The 22,763-nt window shown below is 41.7% G+C and overlaps 1 protein-coding gene across 1 annotated transcript; it reads left to right on the forward strand.

Moving 5' to 3' along the window:
- Window positions 1-222: 222 nt before the first annotated feature.
- cacng3b (calcium channel, voltage-dependent, gamma subunit 3b) lies at window positions 223-21,948 on the forward strand (the record flags this gene model as incomplete). The annotated part of the gene is made up of 4 exons (XM_080043598.1): window positions 223-439; window positions 16,012-16,095; window positions 18,880-19,020; window positions 21,434-21,948. 4 exons carry the CDS (start codon window positions 223-225, stop codon window positions 21,946-21,948), a joined length of 957 nt encoding a protein of 318 aa, XP_079899724.1.
- Between the last annotated feature and the right edge of the window lie 815 nt (window positions 21,949-22,763).

Below are 22,763 nucleotides of genomic sequence, written 5' to 3' on the forward strand. Positions count from 1 at the left end.
CCAAATAGGCAACCTCGTTTTTTTGTCGCCCCATAGGCTATTTATAAAATCACCAAATCTACCTATATTTCTATTTGTATTATTTATTTATTTATTTATTTCTTCTTGTTTAGAGTGCCTATAATCTGTTGAAACCCCCAGTGTCGCGGGATATAAAGGAATTAAAAGAGAGGTGAAAAAAAAACATTACACAAGGTTAAGGCAAAACAAGCAACCGCCTATATGAAGATGCTGCTGTGTGACCGCGGCGTCCAGATGCTCGTGACGACGGTGGGCGCGTTCGCCGCCTTCAGCCTCATGACCATCGCCGTCGGAACAGACTACTGGCTCTACTCGCGCGGGGTCTGCCGCACGAAGAGCACCAACGACAACGACACGAGCCGCAAGAACGAGGAGGTGATGACGCACTCCGGCCTCTGGCGAACCTGCTGTCTGGAAGGTACGTGATCAGTCTGACTGACTGACTGGCTGTCTGTATCTCTCCGGTCTCACAGCGGTTTCTGTGTGAGGCTGTGTGCCCGTGCATGGACATCTCTCTCTCCCCCTCTCTCTCTATCTCTCTCTCTCTCTCTTCCTATGTTTATGAAGCTGTCTGTTTTTGCTATGTTTGTCTTTTAGTGTGTGTCCAGGGTCTTTCTCTGTCCCCCCTCTCTCTACACATCTCATACTGGCTGTCCATCTATCACCAGAGGAGCATTGGTGTGTGTGTGTGTGTGTGTGTGTGTGTGTGTGTGTGTGTGTGTGTCAGGCACAAACACAGACAGCTGGCATTTCTATTAGACAGTCAGCTGCAATACTTACAAGTACCTGGATCTGCACACAGTTGCTGGGACACCTGCATAGTGTTGTAAGGAACTTTTTATTTGCTTTCTTGTTTTGTCTTTTTCGTTTGTTTAACATAGCGTAGCCTATAGGTTGGTGCTGGGTTCCGACGTAGTAGATTCAGGAGTGAACGCCCTGGTTTAGGTCATCTCATCATAAGAAACTCTAACATGCACCGTGACCATTACAAGGACTGCATCCTCTGACCTTTATCACACAGGTGTTTATTTTTTTTAATGTATTTTAACCTTTTTTTTATTGACAGCTAAAGATTAGCTATAGTGTAGAAATGGGGAGAAAGAGGGGGGATGACATGCAGTAAAGGTCCATGGGCCGGATTCGAACCCACAACCACTGCGACAAGGCCTGAGCCAATATGGTAAGCGCTCTAGTACCCACTACGCCACCGGTGCACCCCGCACTAGTGCTATTTTTGACTTAAACCTCAAGACCCACAGTCACAGTCGGAAATAATTTGACACGCCTGCACTTCACCTGTAAAAATGTGGCAACTTAATTTATTTTTAGTATTGCTACTAAAAATAAGCATATGTACCAAGTATATGGTAAGTATTTTATATATCACCTCTTCTTTTTTTGAGTTTGAACGCCACCTCAGAATTTATTCGTATTATCAGGTCTATGTCCTTAATCTGCTCCTCATTTATTTTTTATGCGAGATGAAAAAAAAATACTCCAAAATATAGCTTGCCAGCTTCATTAAATCTTGCTTGCGGGGTTAAAAAGCCACATGATATCCTTCTCCTTGTCCACTATGTTCTCTGGTGAAGTTGAATCTAAACCTTAACGTACCAGGATAAGGATAGAAACGGGCGTGGAATAATTGGAGCAGATAAATAAGACAAATGATATACAAAGATGTTAAGTGGCTCTACTCATTTGAGTTGACTTTAACTAATAAGCAGCCGAAGCACATTTTATAACTGCATGATACGCCTATGTGGCTCCAAACTTGACAAAGCGAATGACAGCGCTAACATCGAAATTGAGGCGCATCGCTAAAGGAGCAAGCTGTGGCAGTAGCATTGGTGTGCGTGTGTTTTCTGTGTAGATCGTATAGATTTGAGCCTGGGCTTTGACCTTGGCTACAGGTCTGCCTCTGTATCTTCCCTGTGGAATCTCGATGAAGCCCAGGTGCCAAAATGCTGTTTTAAAATGTGGCTGTGTTGTGACAGAGAAAAGGTCAAATCATTTGTCTCTGACCTGGAGTTCCAGCCAAATCCCTGGAAACCTACAAACTGATGTTTAAATGGATCTAAAGAAGGCCTTTTAGCGTCTTTGTTTTAACACCTGGCCGTCGTTGCACCTTAAGAGTTTTACATTGCTTGGTAGCGGTGATTTCGTGTTGTTAATACATCTCATATTAGCAAGGGCTTCCATCTCTGGCCCTCAAATTTTCGAAATATACGATTAATCCTGAAATAAAATAGAGAAATGCTGTGGTTTTGGGTGGTGGTAGTATGCAGTGTGTTTTCTGATGGGATGTTATTTGCCGGTGTACTGCCACTTTTTGTTAATCTTTAGAAAGTAAATACTCACTTCTAGAAATCACACTCGAGTGTGATCGACACAGAGTAAATTGATATTAGACAGCACAAAGACAATCCCAGCTGTCAGATTTACAAGTCGTTCCTTGGGTATTTAACACATTCAGATTAAAAATATTGTGTTTTTAAATGAGCAGTCAGTTCAGTTCATGCATTCCAACACATTTCCTGCCAAATAACAGTGATATACTGTGACCACTGACTGTGTTTTATTCCCTCTTTGGCTAGCTGTTTGCTCCTGCTTCTTTTCTTTATGCTGCGCCAGACTAAACCTGTTTTGCTACTGAAGACACTGAGAGGAAACTGATATAAATCCTTATCCTTGCATCTAACTGTCACCTGTGTGGGGCCAAAAGTCATAGAATATATGTAGACTTTCTCTCTCTGATGCTTCAATATGACTTGACTTCCCTGTAAATAATTTGAATTTGATCTTCTAAAAAAATTCAGTTTAAGGGCAAGCAAACTTTGGCTTCAATTACCATTTAAAAAATACATTGCCTCTAGAAGGAATGTGCATGCGTGCGTGTGTGCCTGTGTGTGCGTGTGTGTGTTTATGTATGTGTGTTAATGTTTGTGTGTGTGCGATGCAGCCAGACATAACCATCTCGTTCTGGGGGGCATAGAAGGCTATTACAGGGCCAGATGGCGCAGGTATAAGGCTTTATTGAACGCAGACTCTCATTTACATACACACTGAAATGCAAACACACACACACAAACACACACACACACACACACATACATACATACATGTAATTGAATTAATAATACACAAATACTAGGATATTCCCAAGCCACCAAATAAGCACAGCTGCGGGAACAGTATGCCAAGTTAACACAATGTCAGCACAATGTCAGTGCATTGTACACACAACCGCACATACACACACAGGCCCACATACTGCACATGCAGATACACATACACTCAGTCACACACACAATAACACAACTAAAGTGAATTTAAAATGATCTTGTCTCTACTTTCATTCAGCCCATCTTATCCCCCCTTCGCTCATTCTAGGTCCCTGGTTGTCACAGTTTTATAATTCATAAACGGCTCATGAAATGACAGGAAATGGATGTCTCTGACTCGTGTACATGTGGCTTGTACTCTGCCTGACATCAGAGAGAGTGAGTGAATGAGAGATGGAACGCAAGAAAGGGGGGAAGGAAAACATCATGTATGCAGTGGTCTTACAGTAAATGTATGGAGCAGTCATGCATACATACATACTGTGCAGGATAAAGCATGCAGCACATTTTACAGTGCCACAATTTCTCTCAGAGAATTTGGGGCGAGAGGAAGTCAGCCTTCAGAATCATCTTATACTATTGAAAAAGTAATGGCTTTTGCATGAACCAGCATTCAATTAGGAACTAAAGGTGACAGTACATTTACACCTAACTTTTACAATCTGTAACAGTTTCAAATGCTTTGAAATGTATTGTCTATTGTGAACGGATCTTTGCCAGAAGTGAAAGCAATCTAGGGTTTGACCACATTGCAAACAGACGAAAATGATATTTGTATCCGGCTAGTTAAAAGCTCACCAAAGTCAAACTCTTCCTGCTATCGCAATCGCATATAAAGCTACTTAGAACCATTTATTCAGCAAAGGAAAATAAGTAGAGTCCACACAGCTGCATTTGTAATCTTGGATCAAGTGAAAAAACAAAATACAATATTTCCAGAAAAATAGCTGCAAAGCCATATGTTATGCTACTTTTCAGGTTCTGAATTGTAATTTGGGTTTCTACTAGAAACTGTTTTCATGGTGTAGTGTCCAAAAAACCCTTTTAATTTCTCATATTGTCAATGCTGAAGCTCCTATTTTCAGCCTCTATCTGAAACACTACGTTTAAGAGCCTGTCTCTTTAAGCCCAGACTGCCCTGATTGGCCCTGATTCTAAGTGCTGGTTTTCCAGTTGGTTGTTTTTTCTAGTCACACCAGGGACCCATATGTAGAAAACAATGAAAATTGCACTTTGCTTAATGGCGACCTTTGTTAGAAACAAGATAAATGTTGCCGTGAATGGTCCGTGCTAGCCAACATTGTCCCAATAGAGCTCACCAGTGTTGCATGCCTCACGGCAGCCCTGGCATGCAGCACACATACGTACCTTGACTTCTCTTGTAATCAACAGATTTATCAGCAAAGATAAATAAAACTTATTATCTTTTCTTCATGAAAGTGTAAGAGTTCTACATGAGACCAGATTTCCTCCCATAAGAATATATGAATATATGTAGGAACCTTTGGGAAATTTTAACCAGATGTGTTTACCCTTCAAAGTAAAAGTCTGCACTGAATCCACATATTTTAAAGGGAATTTGTAAAGTCTTTTTCATAACATCTCGCTTGTTAACACCGGCCTGTAAATGGGGTCTTTGTGACTGTAAGTTGTAGTGTTATTTGTTATTCGTGATAGTCTCTCTGTGATTCCTTCACCCACCATCAAGTTTGTGTGTGGCCAGGTTGGGATTCTCTGGCATGCAAGCGAATGTGTTGCTGTGTGTCTCTGCGCAGGTGTGCCGAGGTGTTAAATCCCCGCTGTGATAAACGAGAGCGAGAAAGCCAGGAAATGAGGAGGGAAGGGTGGAGTGTGGAGGCTGGAGAGAGAGACGGAGTATGAATGAAAGAGAGAGAGCAGCATGGGTATGAATGAAGCAGGGAGGGGGGGGGGGGTGTGGTTGTGGGTAGAAAGTGATGGATGAGCTGTGCATGGCCTCTGTTGCAGGTGAGTCTCTGGGGAGTGTTTGACCGCACCAGGGATCTAAGTGATCACCAGGTAATAGAGAGAGTGAACAGGGTTTTAAACAAGGGGGGGGGGGGGCAAAATGGATCACCCAAGAGGAAAGAGAGAATGGAGAAACAAGGAGGTGGGGGAAGGACTGAGAACAAAGATGGAGGGTAAAAAGAGAGAGGGGGGGTATTATGGGAAGAAAATAGAGAAAAGGTGAAAAATAACATAATGATGTGGACACTGTCTCCTGTGGTTTGGTAAGGACCGATTCTTCCAATTAGGGCACATGTTAATATAACACTGTTCCGTACTGTGTGTGTGCGCTGAAAAAAAAATCCAGTGTGAATACACAGCCTAGGCTCTGTAAATGGGTATGTTAACAAAGGGGGCCCAAAGTAGCTAGCTAGCAACATTCCTGTAAAAAGTGATTTTGACATTCCACCTTTAAGTTCGGTGTTGAAGAAAAGTTGGTTTGTGCAAAGCTCTAACCTAAATCACATCAAACAAACACCTTTGGGTTGGACTGGAACGCAGCCTTTTTTTGTCCCCCCCTATCAGTGCCTGCCTTCACTAATGCAGTTCTATTTTGGCTGGGGATGGGAGCAAATTTGCTGCGGCCAGGGTGACGCAGGTGCAACGTCCGTGGTCCCCCTCATACCTTTGTAAAAATGCAGCAGGGGCTTGATGCTGGAAACAAGCAATGCACGAGATGAGAGACGGTGACATTGAAGAGATTAGAGAGATAAAATGAGGCGGAGTAGAGGAGGGATGATGGGAAAAAATTTGAAAGAAGAACAGAGGAATGATTTGAGGAAAGAGGGTTTGAGGAAGAACAGACTGAGAAAACGGAGGGGGAGAGAGAGGTGTGCAACCAAGCAGAACCTGTCTCGTTCTCTTTCATCAGCCATCACCGTGGAAACAACCCTTTTCCCTCGCTCGCTCGCTCTCTCTGCCTCTTTCCTTCTCTCTCTCCCATCTTCTGTTTCTCTTGTGGGGAAAGAGGTAATCAGAGAGAGAGTGAGAGAGGCAGGGACGGAGAGAGCGAGGCACCGTCACCCACACTGAGCTGTCAGAGGCGCTCTGAGGAAACAAGCAGTCCAATTTGCTCTGCTTTTCAACTTCCTTTCCTCTCTCTTTGCTCACTCCCTCCTCTTCTCCTCCTCTGTTCTTCGAGTCGACAAAACGCTTTATATTCCGTGTGTGTTTGTGTGTGTGCGTGCATTTGGCTGCGTTGAGACAGGCCACTCACATGCCGCTTTTTATTTTCGGGATTAACATGAATTGATTATGAACAGCATCCCTGGTGAAAGAGCATGTTTTTTTTAACAATAACGGTTGTTTCAAACGCCTAAAACAGTCGTTTGTTTACTGACGCAGACCTTTTTTTTTTCAAAAGCAAATGAGAAAAACTAGCATGAAGTTGTTATGACACTGTATCTTGTCAGGAGGAGAGCGTTCAAAGACTAGTGCTAATTTAACATGTGTGAGGTCGCTGTGCATCTGTCTCCACCAGTAGTAACCGTTGGCAACGTCCTTGCCAAGTAATGACATTCCCACGCTAGAGCACGTTAGCATGATGCTGTTAGCATTTAGCTCCAAGCATTGCTGTGCCAAAGTACAGCCTCACACAAAGCCACAAGCATGGCTGTAGATTGGGCTGGCAGACTATATACAGTACATAATACATATATAAACTGCAATAAAAATCAAGATTCTGTCTCTCAATTGAACTGAAGCTTGACTTCTGACCGCAAATCAAATAGCAATTGCAATAGCTGTCAGAAAAATTGTCGTTAGAAATTTTCCCGCAAATTTTCTTTGTCTTGCTTTAACCCAAACCGTTACGGTTATGTCACGTCAACCTAGTAACTGTGGCAATTCTGGAAAAGGATCATTTAAATCGTCATTGTAACGATGTCTCCTAGCTGTAAGGGTTGTAGAGTTAGCAGGACTTGCTCCTGTGTTTTAATTGCAGTTATGTTCTAGAAAAAGTCAAACCAATTGATTCTCTCGCTGTGAAAATAAATATGCAAGTTAAAGTTTGCCCAACCGCATATGTTTTTACACAAAAAGAGACACAAAGCTGTCTCATACTTTCACTCCGTTGTAAATAAACTTGTAAGCAAGATAAGCTTGCTCACATTTGATTGATATATTTTCTTCAGGACCATCACCTTATTTTATATTGCGTAACTGTGTGTCCAAAAATCGGTGTCACAGTGTGTGTGTGTGTGTGTGTGTGTGTGTGTGTGTGTGTGTGTGTGTGTGTGTGTGTGTGTGTGTGTGTGTGTGTGTGTGTGTGTGTGTGTGTGTGTGTGTGTGTGTGTGTGTGTGTGTGTGTGTGTGTGTGTGTGTGTGTGTGTGTGTGTGTGTGTGTGTGAGTGAGTGAGTGTGTGAGTGTGTGAGTGTGTGAGTGTGTGAGTGTGTGAGTGTGTGAGTGTGTGAGTGAGTGAGTGAGTGAGTGAGTGAGTGAGTGAGTGAAGGAGAGAGAGAGAGAGAGAGGTAGATCAAGGGCAAACAGCTGGCGCCTTGTGGGGGCATCTGGACACGCAGTGTTTTTGTTTGTCTCCTTTTTAACCTTGATCTGAGGCACTGTTTCTTTCTAGCTGACTATTTCCACTGTTTAGTATGCATACGGCATCATCTGCCTGTAATTTCACAAGTACAACTAGACTGATACAGCAGGCGATACTTATGCTTTATTTAAAACCATGCACCATGTAACTATTCACAGTTGTTCCACCTCTGATATGATGATATAGTATAATCATGTTGTAAGCAGTGCGTGAAGGAGAGGGTTGAAAAGAGGTACCGAGGTGCAAAAACACAAAGTAGAACGTGGTAAAGCTAAATAATAAAAGTGTGCTTGTATCACGCCACTCTTAAGGACAGGGAAACAGAAAGTATTTCTCCTTGAACATGCTGTACTATGCTGTTTTCATACATCATTTTAAAATTTAGTTTGTGTGTGTGTGTGTGTGTGTGTGTGTGTTTGCCTGTGTGTCTTTCCCAAGAGACCTTTCCAATGTGGAAGCTTGCTCTATCTGTCTATTAATGTCTGGCTATCTGCCATTTATTGCATACTAGTAGTTTTGTGACGCCTATATGTTTAATGTTGGCCTATTTGGCATACAGCGGCAATGCTAAGCACACTATCCTATCTCTCTACTGTGGTTTTCTATTTGGGAGTGGGGAATCCAAATATGCTACGAACTTTATCGTGACAGCACAGTTGTACGCCCTACTAAGAAATCATACAAAGAACAAAAGGGAGTGCACGTGCGTTCATGTGTTTTATACAGAAGTGACGGTAGCAGCATACTGGGCCCAGTAGGAGAAACTAAACCACATGACTCAGAGAAAACACACTGAGACAAACACAGGCAGGCAATCATGCACACTGGACTCCCATCCCCATTCGCTGTGTCCCATAATGCCTTGCTGTGGCAGTGGTTGCAGCTGCCCTGAGGCCACGTTGACCTTTGTGAGGCAAATGTCTCCTGATAGATGCCCCAACTGTGTGTGTGTGTGTGTGTGTGTGTGTGTGTGTGTGTGTGTGTGTGTGTGTGTGTGACATTTCTTTCCATATACCGTCAGTGTGTATATGTTATTAGCCTGCTGTTAATTGGACTGAAAATAGAAATCAACAGCAACTGCAAATTCCCGGTTTCTTCTCTGACACACATGCATTTGCGAGACAGGCACAGATGCACGCAGACACTGAATGGCCAGGCACTCACTATTTGCTAATTAGCTTTTATGTCAATGTTACTGGGTGTGCACATGAACAAGTGAGTGATTGCTTGTTATTATAAGAATGTGTGTAAATGATAAATGAGTGAATTGACACAAACGAAACAGAAAAAGAAAATATATGTGAAAAGCAGTCAAGCACACAAATGTATCTTACCGTGCCCCCTGTGGTTTTGAAAAGTGATCTCCTCTTTTCTGTTATGAAAGTAAGCTGTTAAAGGCCAGTTAAAGTGAAGTAGGTTTTTCTTGCTCTTTGGTTCCATTGGTTACAGTATACATATCTGCTATGTAAATCACTTTAAATGAAGAAACCTGAAACCATACAAAAGAATTATATATCTGATATTTTTTTTGTTTTCATGTTTACGTTTTATTAAATAAAATCAGGGATTTTGTCTATGTAGAGAGAGAGAGAGAGATCTCATTTCAATACAGCCAATCATATCTCGCATTAAGCAGTAACATTAGGGTTTTGTTATAGGCAGAGTATGCTTGTTGAGCGAGCAACGTTTTCCCTGGGAAAAGTGCACTGCCAAAGTCATTTTGCAACTTAGGTACCAAATTAGCATGCATTTGGAAGTTAACTTCCTGGCTAAAGTCACTTTTATCCAGTTAGATACTGGTTTGGTAGTTAAAATGTGATGACTGAATGTGAATTCAGAGATGTTTAGGATCTGGTTGTTCATATTTTAAAGCATTTTAAAATAACAAGGAGACAGCTGAAAGGGCATCAGTCATAGAAACATCCGTATGAGCTGGCTTTCCTGTAAGTTGACAGTATCTGTAGTTCTTAGATCTTTGGCAGAGATGATGGGGGTTCTTATATGTGAAGAAGAATATTGTCTGCATAATGAAGAACTTTTTCTTCTTTACCACCTGTTTTTATTTATGAATTGCTATGTCTATTGGCACGATCGCTGTAGTGTGTATTATAAGGCTAAACGTGGGCAGCCTTGTCTAGTTCCACTATGTAAATGGAACTGTTGAGTTATTTGTATTAACAACACAATCTTAATCCGGTGTTGGGTCCATATCCAACCTTTTAACGGCTCTTAACAAGTAGTATTATTTATACTGATTACTATTATATTATGAACCCCATGTGATTGGGTTACTTAAAATTTGGAAGGGTTCTTTCAACTGGTATTGTTTACCTAGAATGTTGCTTTGCACATTTAAAAGTAGGCATTAGGATATCCACTGCAAATGTTCTTTGTCCTTCAATATGAGAAATGCTTGAAGAGGGAAGTCTCGGCAAGAGGCCCTTCATTGTTTCAGTAACCTCTGCCAGGGTGAACGATTTGTCAGAATCTACTAGTTGTGCTGCATCTTAATACGTGATATTAATTGAAATACTCTTAATCAGAACGCCGCCATGGAGACATTTGGATGTGTTTATGTATTGATGCTCTTTATTTTTGCCATCCACTTGAGTGCATTGCAGTCGATTAGTTTCAGTCACATCCTCCTTCTCGTGCATTGTAACCATGAATGCGTTGTGATGCAGATTAGGTATTAGCATTTGTTTTATATTGAGTGGTGGTGCTTCATCAGCCCACTTAATGAATGTCATTTTGTATTGTTTCCCAGGAGGAGCTTCTGCGTAATGACACTTTGACTCAACTAATGCATTCACTTTATCTGAAAGGTTTTGGGTGATCTTCTTCTATCTCTGCCCTTCCTCGGCCTCCTCTGGAGGTGTCTCCCTGAGCCTAAACAAAGCTTAGTGATATTCAAGTAAGCCCATTGCAACCTGGAGGGCTAATATCATTAAAGTTGAGCTTTACAGCATAATCAATCTGAATTAACATTCGTTCACACAATATGCTGGCTGGCTGACACAGAGAGAGAGGGAGAGAGAGAGCGATAGAGAGAAGGAAAAGGGAAGCAGAGCGAGAAGGTGAAAGTGACAGAAGCGAGGGAAATGGATATGTTGATTATGCAGATGTCAAAGAAAGAAAGAAGGTTGAAAGAAAGCCAAAGTGCACAGGAAAGAACAAAAGTTGGATGGAGAGATGGAATTTAAACTGCAGTCTGTGGTAGACAGCTTTTAAACTGATAAAAAAAATGTATCCACCTTTTCGAGCCATACTGCACAACTGTTTCATTTAAAATACATTGATTGGTCCTGTGTGTTTGTGTGTGTTTGTGTGTGGGTGTGTGTGTGTGTGTGTGTTGCTCTGGTTTCTCTTTGATGAGATCATAGGCTGGTCGTGACACTTGACATAAGCCTACGTGACAGCTACTGACTCACTCACTGATACAGCATTTGGAAGTAGCTCTCCGAAACCTCCGTGTGGGCTGAGAAATTCATGACACATGTGCACCCACCCACACAAACAATACACCTGTTTGGTTGACAATGCATTTGCAGACTGACAGAATGTGTCAAGTCTATTCTGAATTGATCCCATATGTTATTCAAAATAAACAACTAGAAAAGTCATACCTCAGCCAAAATCTAAATAATCTGTTTTAATCGTTTTAAGGCATGAATCTGCGTGTGGATCCAGATCTGCGTCAAATAACAGACAAACATGTACATTTAAATAACGTTGTTTTTTTTCATACGGAAATGCCCAATTAATTTTAAAAAAAAATCCTTTTGTAAAAAAAATCCTGGAATTGCACCAAAAAGGATTTACTGCTTTTTTCAAACGTGTCCTGACTTCTATGAATGCACCCAGATGAGAGGAAGAGTTTCCCGAAAATCTACATAGTTTTTTGTAAAGTGAATCATGTCAGGTTGCTCTATAGGAGTCATTAATGAGAAATTAAGACCAGAAAAGTAGGATTATAGGAGATCTTTAAAGGCTGCAAGTTTTACTCCCAAGGCTGTTGCTGTAGGTGTTCCAAACATGACACCAACATAACCTGTTTGGAGAAGGCACAGTTATGATACCAGTTCATACAGCGACAAAAAAAGAGAATAGATTATAAAGTTGATTTTCTGTATTTGTGTCAACAAATCTCATAAAAAAAACACAATAATTTTTGTTTTTGTATAAGTCTGTCCAACTCAGTGCATTTGTAGGGGACTATTTTTAGACACAAATTAACACACATTTGGTCAATATTTATGGCAGCTGGATGGTGTTTGTGGGACTGAATCAATATAAACTACAGTGTCTGTTCATGGTAATGAAGGAACAATGTGACTTACTGATGTTTTATTTTTTAAGTAGTTTTTACAAAACCATAGCACTCCATAAGAGGAATAAGATATATCTGGCTTTAGACAGACAATACTTATTAGTAGGAGGATCAGTTCATTGTTGTTTTTTTGTTTTCATGGAATGTACTGTATTTACACTGAGAAAAGAACCCTCAACCTTGATTAACGATTCACATGAGAAGCGTCAACATTTTCCTTTAAGCAAAGTTTGAGTGGAGATACAAATGAATAAACCAAGCCCCAACCTCAGCGATTTTTACCAGCATCCAATAAGGAAGTGACCACAACTGTAGTAACCAGGAAGTGCCACTGGTGGCTGGGAGCAGAAGACAGCCATCTCTCATTGACTCCAATGTTAAATATGCTGTTTTCACAGCATTATTAAGCCTATTTACAGCCTGGGCCACGAAACCATTTTAGTCTGTATGTTTAGGTCATATCTCCATGACAACACTGAGGGGGGTGAATTTTTTTGGCCCACGCTAGTTTTTATTCTTTTGGAGGTTAAAATGTATTGGCGCGATCTCTTGAGTGACAGCTCTCCGCCCGTTGTCCCTCACTTTGCCTCGGAGGTATACGTCAGCTATCTCCCTCCCCCTCACAAAATAGCGACGCGCACAAACCAGGATTATCGGATGCCGTGTGAATAACTGAGGTCAGCCCGGATGCTACATCCATATTATTTACTATCTATGGAATAAACAGATCTGTGTATGTATCCAATCATTTGTCGTATTTGTGGGGAATGGGGGTAACATCCTTAATAGTGCGAGATACAACTGTTACCTTGTGTATGTAATTGTCAATGTTTTTAATGTTATGTATTTTTATTTTCCATTTTTAGCTTTTAATACAGTAAATGTGTTTTTGGAAGACACAGTGTTGTGTGTGTCTTAGTGTGTTATTATTATAAAGATTCCCAGAGTGCTGTTTGTTACTCACACATCATCATGATGAACAGGCTGACCTGGAGGTACAACACAACAAGCTTAATGACTCTACCCATGCGTGTGCGTGTGTCTGTGTGTGCGTTAAGGTTATTTTAAGTAGAGCCTTTTTACTTTTCTAGAAAGTAACCGTGTGACGTCACCAGGTACGCTAACTGTGTGATAATGAGTGTGTGCGTGTGTGTCCTCCTTTAACCGTGTTTATTCAGCTGTGATTTAGGTTCCTCGGCCGCTGAAAGAGAAATAAAAGCGGCCATCTATCTCTCTGTTCCCTCCACACCGTCCTCTGTTTTCACCAGTGTGTGTGTTTGTGTGTGTGTGTGTGCGTGTGTGCATCGCTTCACTGGCATTTCATTGCGCGAGGGCCGTTTCGGTGCACTATACATCAGGATGGTTCGATACATTAAAAGGCAGGAGGTATAATAAATTATCCGGCTGGCAGACACAAGGCAGAGCTCTGACTGATGAGGCTTTACACCTTAATGCGCCCAACAGGAGCGGCTCAGGCTACGATTACTTTCCGTGACTCCAGTCAAATCAGGACACATTCAAGAATAAAGAGAGCAGTACTGTGTGTGTTTTTATTAGCATCAAATCCCATGAAAAGAACAACAGCAACAATGAACGTATCCTGCTATAGCGTTGTAAAAAAAAATTAATAAAAAAAAAAAAAAAACCCTGACTCATCTTCGTCCTGTTCCCTAAAAACTGTATTAGAAACACATCAATGAGCCACAGTGTTGCACCGGAGGACATGTTTTTTCATTTAAGTGAACATGGGCTCTGAAGTCTATTTCGAGTCAATCCCACATACAACCTCCTAGCGCACCAAATGTGTGTTAATCCTCGTCTGAAAATAGTCCTCGACAAATGCCCCACTGCATCTTTGCATGCTTGTAAGCTTTTGTATTTTTATTTTAAAGGTCATCTATAATAGAAAATGCACTTTTTCATGGTTTTTCATGATTCATTAATATGGGTCTCTGATATCTCTACATGCTCCCATAGTATCAGAAAAAGCAACCCTCTCTATTTCCCTACCGTCCTGTCAACCTGTGTTCAAAAACCACAGTCAGATGGCTCTCCCCTTATGACGTCATCATGGGAGAAGCCACGCCCCCTCATTACTAACCTAACTTAGCACACCCCCAGATACCCCTGAATCTAACTGGCAGTTAGAGTACATTGGTCAGTATTAAGAAATGGACTTGTGCATTCATTGTCTTTTTCTTGACAGTAAATAGAAAAATATAGAACCACACAAGGCTTACCCTTTTTTATTCCTTAATTGGTGATGTGTGTGTGTGATTTGTGTGGTATAAGGGTGCAACCAAAGATTATTTTCATCTGTTAATTAGTTTCTTTGTAAATTAATTAATCTTTCGGTCATAACAATATCTGAAAACTTCTCCGTGCCCATGGCGGTGTCAGAAAATTAATTTTTGTTGTGCCACAAACACTCCGAGACCCAAATATATATAAGTTTACTATCATAGAAACAGAAAATCTTACCCAGAACGGGTCTGGATTTCCAAGCTATTGTGAACCAGCTCTTTCGGCCTTATAAAAGTCAGAACATCATTAATGAAAGTAAATGATGAGGATCACAGCATTAAGAGCGTGTTGTGCAAAGATGATACTATGCATAGACTTGTGTATATTTGGTGAATGTACAGTACGAATGTTGCAAAAACGATTTTCATAGAAAAAGTTTTACTGATGACTTAATTCCATCTAGATATGAAACACTCTCTAAACGTCTTCTTACTTCATAGTCACAGTCAGTCACGTCCCCCACTGCATGAGCTGGATGAATCAATTTATGAATGATTTTCTGAGTGTGGGTACTGGAAAGAACCTCTTCATATGCAAATAAGCAATTAGGTTAAGTTGTCCGTAGTTCATTGCCAGCCTCTATCCTCCCATTTCTCTCGTTTTAGTTACCACCAAACCTCTTAACTTCCTCTTTCTTCATCTCTTCCCCTTCATACCTCCCTCGTATCCCCTATGGTGTTGACCATGTGTGAATGGGGCTGAATGATGGGTGAGAATGAAGCTACATGCAGCATACACATGCACACACACAGTTGCAGGGAATGCTGAAGTGTGTGTGTGTGTGTGTTTGGAGGAGGACTTGCACTAAGGAGGATGAGTCACTTTACCTGACAGACGGAATGCTCGTAGGACACTGCATCCTAGTCAATACAGCACAAATGCAAACACCACACGTAGACCGATATCAACAATCTAGATACAGAAGACTTGTACTTACAAGCATGATTCGAAGTGTTCATGTGTGGTTGTATACATGATGTCTGTATTTTAGCGGATGTGTTTTTGTATTCAAAGTGGTCATTAGAGTGTGTGTGTGTGTGTGTGTGTATGTGTGTGCAATGGGTGTGATAAGGCATTTCATGTTTCCTACACAAACCCTGAAGGCTACAGCTCTGCCCAAAATCATCTCTCATTTCTCTCTCTCTCTCTCTCTCTCTCTCTCTCTCTCTCTCTCTCATGTGTGCAAGTTCACTTTTCAAATGTGATTTCTTGCAATCCAATTGCACAAAGACAATGACTGATAATCAATTGTAAAGAAAATATAGAAGCAACACCCTGTGTAACGACTCAACCGAGAGCAGAGGCAGGACAGCACAAGAATTAGCAAAATACATGACATATCTGCTTTTGTCCATTTCCAGTTGGTTCTTTTCTTAAATTATTGTTCAGAAAGTTTGCACCTGGATGTTGAGAACTAGAAATACTCCGCCATACAATTGCTGAAAGGGAAAGTACAGTGGTGGTAGGCAATGCTTTAAAGAAGGTTCAGCTGCTAAGAAGCTACTGTACAAAATGGGACAAGGTCACTACAAATGGTCAATGTGTAAGTTTGCAGTAACCTTTGACCTGAAGTAGGAGACTTCACCTGTCTGCGTGGTTTATAGTATTCAAAATCACCATAGAAACCCAGTGAACTGAACTGAACTGTGTTTCTCCTCTGCAGGGACGTTCAGAGGTGTGTGTAAGAAGATTGATCACTTCCCAGAGGCTACTGACTACGAAGCAGATGCTGCCGAATACCTCCTCCGTAAGTTTGATACCAGCCCAGTGTGTGTGTGTGTGTGTGCGCACATGATGCATGCACATTGCAATATCAACAACCAGCCCCAGCATGTCCACATATTATATTTCTTATTTCAGACCCATTGTCTAAACATATTTCTATCAGTCAAACCTACTAACCTATGATCTCGTGTCACTGTCAGGCCGAGAATTTTATGGACTCACATAGGTGTTTCTCAAGCAGGACAAGCTTTTATTTTAGCATCACTACAACTAAGAATCACTTCATTGTCAGCACATTGTTTGTTCCATACACTATTTTGATAATGTAAGTATCACAACCAGAATAGTAAAGACTGGGTGGATAGCGCTGATGACCCCACATAAGGTCCCAGCATTGGGGTTGGATTTAGAAAAAGAGTGACTTAATGTAATAGGACACACACTGCAGCACTCATAGGAGCAGCTGGGATGCATTCAACTGACAATATAACATTCATCTTATGAGACCCATGTGATAACAGAACACATGAAATCATGATATATATATATATATATATATATATATATTCTTTAAATCCACTAACCCATTTTAATGTAAAAAGTTAAGAAGATTAAAGGTATACCACGCGATTTAATCTCGAACATTTCTTGTCAAAATCAGTTGATATCTACTCACTGTCCACTACCTGTCCATCGTGTGTGCACGCTGAAAAAGTTGGTCGTTTACACACAGCTGTGGCTCTGCTAACGGCGATCTGAAAAGCGTGGCTCAGACCCAGCAGCTGTTTATGTTTAAGTTGTATATACATAAACAAACCTTCGCCAAGCGTTCACACTGCAGATTGCTTAGTATGCCTTTATGATGTTAAAAGTTAAGATGGAATCTATTTACCTTAATACTAGTTTAAAAAAACGATATTTTTTATTGCATCACGGGTACGAATAATATATTTGAATGGAAAAACAATCAAATAATATTTTTTTAAAAATCAGGAAATCGATGTAGGATTGTGCATTAGTGAGGTAGAGAGCTTTTTCACGTCACTCGTGAGGATATTCACGATTATCCCCACAATGAGAATTTACCACAGTCAACCAATTGTGAGTGCTATTTAACATCATCCACACTACACTTATATCCTTCCACCCCCTATTGAAGTGTACAACTAGCCATTCAAATATGATTATTCAAGATGGAAGATCTGTCTCTTAGCTTATGTTCGAGCAGATAAACAGTCCTTTCATTAAGATATGTTTATCGAGGGAAACTAAGTAGTATATGTTTTGAATAGTATATACAGAATAGTAGCTGTACAGAAAAACATGAAGAGAAGAGCTATATGATGCAGAGTTTTTAATCTGCAAACACAAAAACATAAGCGGTAAAGAAGCATGGACACAATTGAAACATGACAATGAACAGAGGAAGGAGCGCCTTGTTATTATTTCCACAAAGACTAATATGACAGACGTGAAGAGGATGCAGCCACATAGATGGAGAGGGGAAGGCTTGGCGTGTTCTCTCTCGCGTAGTAAACACAGAGTAAAGATGGACTGAGCGAGAAAACAGCACACACATATGGAAAAAGATAGAGAAATGAATTCTGCCTGTGCTTCTTTTTCATTGCTCCACTGAACACAGAGCAACAATCCCAGAGGCAGCCAATGAGATCACAGGCCTCAGACCTGGCCGGCCAATGGGGAGCGGGGACCTAGTGACCGGCATTTCATACAGCCCAGGGGTGTGGGCCACAGGGGCGGGGCTTATATGCTCGGCCCGTGCAGCTGCAGCTGTCAGTCACGTGGAGACCGAATTGTGAATAAAAAATTCACGTTTAGGAGCACAGTGCAAATGATTAACGTATTTTTTTTTGTAATGATACACCTGTGATGCATTGGCTCTTGAAATACATCCATAATTATGTAAAAAATGCCACTCAGCTCAAGCTGTTTGTAAATATCCCACAATATGCCGCCACGTCATGTGCACATATGGGGTCCTGACAAATATTTTGCTCCCGATGTAGCCTCGCTTTCATTTTCATCATTGCCGCTATTCATTATTTTGCCTCGCATATGTGTCAGCGCGACTCTCCATCTGTCTTGGTTTGTATCCATCTTTTCCCTCTACATCTCTCTCTTTCTCTCTCTCTCTCTCCATCTCTCTCTCTTTCTCGCTTTCTGAATGCTTTAACATGTTCTGAATTCAGACTCAGTCACGCATAGCATCACACTGGCCCGTGTGTGTTTCTGTGAGTGTGTGTGTGTGTGCGTGTGCTAAGTGACACATTTTTCATTGTTCTGGCTTTGTCCTGCAGCACGCTGGATATGAAATCAAACAAGGACTTTTGCGTTAAAGCCCTAACGTTCAGCTTTAGGACAGTGTACCATCTGCTATTTTGAGCAGCGTCTTCCTCCTCCATGGTGCCATTGAGCAAACCAGCAGATTTACTCCCAAATGGGACATTTGGCAACAACAGACCTTTACCCCATTTCAGGGTCACGGGAGAAGACTTAAGTACAGAACATGGTGTAGAAATTAAAAGTTTGCATAATTAATTAATAGAAAAAAATAAGGGTAGCATACAAAACAGAGAAAGTCAGCACTACCATACACAAATCACCCATCATCGGGTTTATCCTTGTAGAGACGTAAAGGAAGCATCTACACACAGAAAATAATGTTTATAACTGTATGTTGTGCGTCTCCACTCATCCGTGTGTGTGTGTGTGTGTGTGTGTGTGTGTGTGTGTGTGTGTGTGTGTGTGTGTGTGTGTGTGTGTGTGTGTGTGTGTGTGTTTACAGGTGCTGTGCGCGCCTCCAGTATCTTCCCCATCATGAGTGTTGGTCTGCTGTTCCTGGGGGGGCTCTGTGTGGCCGCCAGTGAGTTTTACCGGAGCCGACACAACGTCATCCTCAGTGCGGGAATCTTCTTCGTCTCTGCAGGTTAGACTCCACTGTGTGTGTGTGTGTGTGTGTGTGTGTGTGTGTGTGTGTGTGTGTGTGTGTGTGTGTGTGTGTGTGTGTGTGTGTCTGCGTGTGTCTGTGTTTGTTTATGTCTTTTTGTTGTTTTGTGAGTACAGCAGTAGGTCCTCTCTATTCAGCACTTAAGGACACATCTTTTACATGTTGGCCCCTCCAATAGAGCTGTGATCAGGTTGTGTTTCGGAAATAAATCCACTTATTGTGTCCATCCTGTTGCCCTGCTGCTCTGTACTACTTTTGTTTTTGTTGAGCTTTTGCCTACAGATGTTTCCACACATTAAACAGTTGTGTGTTCTTGTTTCCATCTTCTGGTTGCGGAAACAGCTCCAAATATTCTTCACTTAACATAAAACACAAAAGGGTTAGAAAGAAAATAAATAAATAATAATAATGAATGTTTTATATTTAATGTGTTGATACACTTCCAGACCTAAAAAATGGTGACAAAAGATTTGTTTAATTTGTGTCAGTAAACCATAGATATTTAAAGGTCACATATTATGCTAAATGCACTTTTTAAATGTGTTCTAACATATCCATGGGTCTACGGTGTGCCTAGAGACTGCCAAAATATTTAAAAAAATAACAATCTCTCCTGTTCTCACTCTCCCCCTTTCTGAAACCTCCACCCCTCCCCCCAATATACTCCAGTCAGAATTTTCCCCTTTTCTGACCTCACAAACTGGAAAGCCAGAAGCTTCCACTGTGCAGCCCACACCCCTATTTCTTATTGGTCCACGGCCCTGACAGACAGAGGGCGAGGCGTATCTGGCTTCGCTTCCGGACAGGGGGCGGGGGGAGCTCAAAGATTGTATATTTACGAGGGGAGCTGCAGCTCTTTTTAAAAAATAGGCCATTGTGAGATTAGCTGAACATCAGCATAGTACAATAAATTATCTGAAAGTTTTTTTCAGCAAACAATTAAAGAAAAACGTATTAGGGACCACTAAGACCATATAATATGGTGTATAATAGTACCGAAAAGTGTATAATATGGGAGCTTTAAGTATGTGATGTTCACCTCCATGACAACACATAGAAGCCATCTTAACTACAGAACCAGAACTTAAAATATTCCGAGGAATATAGGCGGAGCTGAGCACGTTCAAATTGGTCTGATATTGAGGAATTTCTATCATTTTGAATTGAAATACAAGGCTGCTAGCCACATTTGAGTTATCGACAAGGGACTACGTGTGTGTGTTTGTTTATGTGTCTGTGAGTGTACGCAGCCATGTTATTGTGGAGTCCCTTTAAACAGAGGGACGTGCGGCACTCAAATATTTGTAGAAGGGGCCTGTTAGGCATCTAGAGCACACAGACGAGACTGCGTGAGAAGCCGGAGTGTGGAAATTGGGCACAGCGGCTGATTAATCAATCAACAAGGAGACCATTGATAATGCTGTGAAGCACCACAAGTGTGTTAGTGTCAACACACATACATACTCACACGCACATAATCTTATCACATGGATGCTGACAATTAGTCTCTCATGAACACACACACACACAACCACACACACTTGCGCTCTCTTGCCCCTAAAGCACACAAAGGGTTGTAATTGCTGTTTAGTGGGGATGTGTAGGGCCCCTTTGGGTTTTGTAGTAAAATCATGGAGCCAAATTGGTAATTATTTACCACAATAGTGTGGAGCTGATTCTGGTTAATTACAGCTGGCTAATTGTCCCCATTCTGTGCGTTCCACCACACTGCAGGAGCACTGTATTCTGGACTAATGATATGGAATAAGAGAGCCCAGCTGTGTTTAGGGACTCTCTCCCAACATTTCTATCAAGCTCAGCTCCTTCTCTTTGCCTTATTTTGATTTAACTGTCCCACTCTTCTCTACCCATTTCCCTCAAATCTTTCCCTTGATATTTTTTCAAAATTTTCTAATTCTTTTTGAGTCACTCTAATTATATATTTAACTTTGCGATGTTATTAATTTTGTTATTTGGCAATGCCTGTCTCTCGGGCCAGTCCACCACTTTGGTCCAGACTCCATGGACTATCATGAAATCTGGTGCAGACACCAATGTCCCCCTCTGTATAAAAAAACACCTCAGCATTTTATCTTGCTTTATCAGGGCAAAGTTTTTAATTGTCCAACGCTTTTGTTTATGACCAAATACCTGCAAAACTATTGAATTTACATGCTTATATACTCAACTGCCAAACATCATGCTTAACATGTAACTTGTCGTTGTGGGCATGTTAACCTCCTGAATGAGCACTACAGTAGGTGTGCTATGCCAAAGCAACAGTGCTAGCATGGCTATAGACACATAGTAATAGTCTTTTTTAGTCTCTCTCTTGCACCTTTTCCCCTACCATCTCTTATCTATTTTGCTTTCCTTTCCTTTCCCCTTTCAGGACTCAGTAACATCATAGGAATCATTGTGTATATTTCGGCCAACTCGGGCGACCCGGGACAGAGTGACAGCAAAAAGTCCTACTCGTACGGCTGGTCCTTCTACTTTGGCGCCCTCTCCTTCATCATGGCTGAGATGGTGGGCGTGCTGGCCGTGCACATGTTCATCGAGAAGCACCGCAAGCAACGGGCCAAGTCCCGCACCGAGCTCATCAAGAAGTCCACCTTCAGCCACATCCCATCCTACCGCTACCGCTTCCGGCGCCGCTCCAGCGTGCGCTCCTCCGAGGCCCCCAGCCGCGACGCCTCACCACTGGGTAAAGGCGGCTACACGGGGCCCGCTGCCTCCGAGATGCCCATGTACACGCTCAACCCACGAGAGCCGGGCAACACCGCCACCAAAACCGGCAGCGGAGGCCTGGGCGGCTTGCTCAACTCAGAGAGGGAGTTCCTCCAGAGCAGCACGCTCACTAAAGACTACAGCAAGGACCCCAACCGCAGGACCACGCCCGTGTGAAGGGAAGGTCTGGCTGCTGCAGATATATATATCGCCCAATCAGAAGCATCAAAGAGAAGGTTGATGAGAAATACATGGGGGGAGCGGCGAGCAAAAAGCAGGGGACACACAGGGTTTACCGGGGGTGGGGGAAAAAGGGGTTAAAACTTATAAAACTTTGACTGTGAACTGTGAACTTTTAGCCTTTGAATCTGTGAATCCTGAGCCCTGTGAGAGTTTCAGTGTGTGTAGCAGGGTCGCTTTTTGATGGAGAAGTTGTTCCCCGACTCCACGTTACCACATATCACTGTTAGTTGTACCTGTAACTCCTTACATTTGAAGGCACATTCAATTTATGTTCATAAATTGACTTTTTGGCTTTTTCCAAAAGTGGGGTAAAACGAGATTGACCCAAGTTTTAAAAAAAAACATATCGCAAGTGGTTTGTTGTTTGGGGCAACTTCTCCTAAAAAAAATCAAAATAATGTGAACTAAAGGAGAAGAAGAAAGAGGTGAGAGACTCTGTGATCGCTGTACTTTGCAGAGTTGACCGGTTCAGGGGACGGCCTCAGAGCTCCGAGTCGTCTCTCCAGTTGTAATACTATTTAAATGTGCGGAAGTCGGCACCTCGGGATAGGAATCGATTCATTTTCAGTTCGGCACATTTGTGGCACTATACTTATTATTTTCTATCCATGTTGTATATAAACTCCTTTCATATTGATCGAGTCATGGAAACGCTCACCTCCTTACTGACACTGAACTGAAACTGAATTGAGCTCATTCCTGCCAACGTTTACCCCCATCTCTCTGATCCCAGGTCAGTTGTAAAAACC

Source organism: Ammodytes marinus (assembly GCF_949987685.1).
Source record: "Ammodytes marinus genome assembly, chromosome: 16".
Taxonomy (NCBI): Eukaryota; Metazoa; Chordata; class Actinopteri; order Uranoscopiformes; family Ammodytidae; genus Ammodytes; species Ammodytes marinus.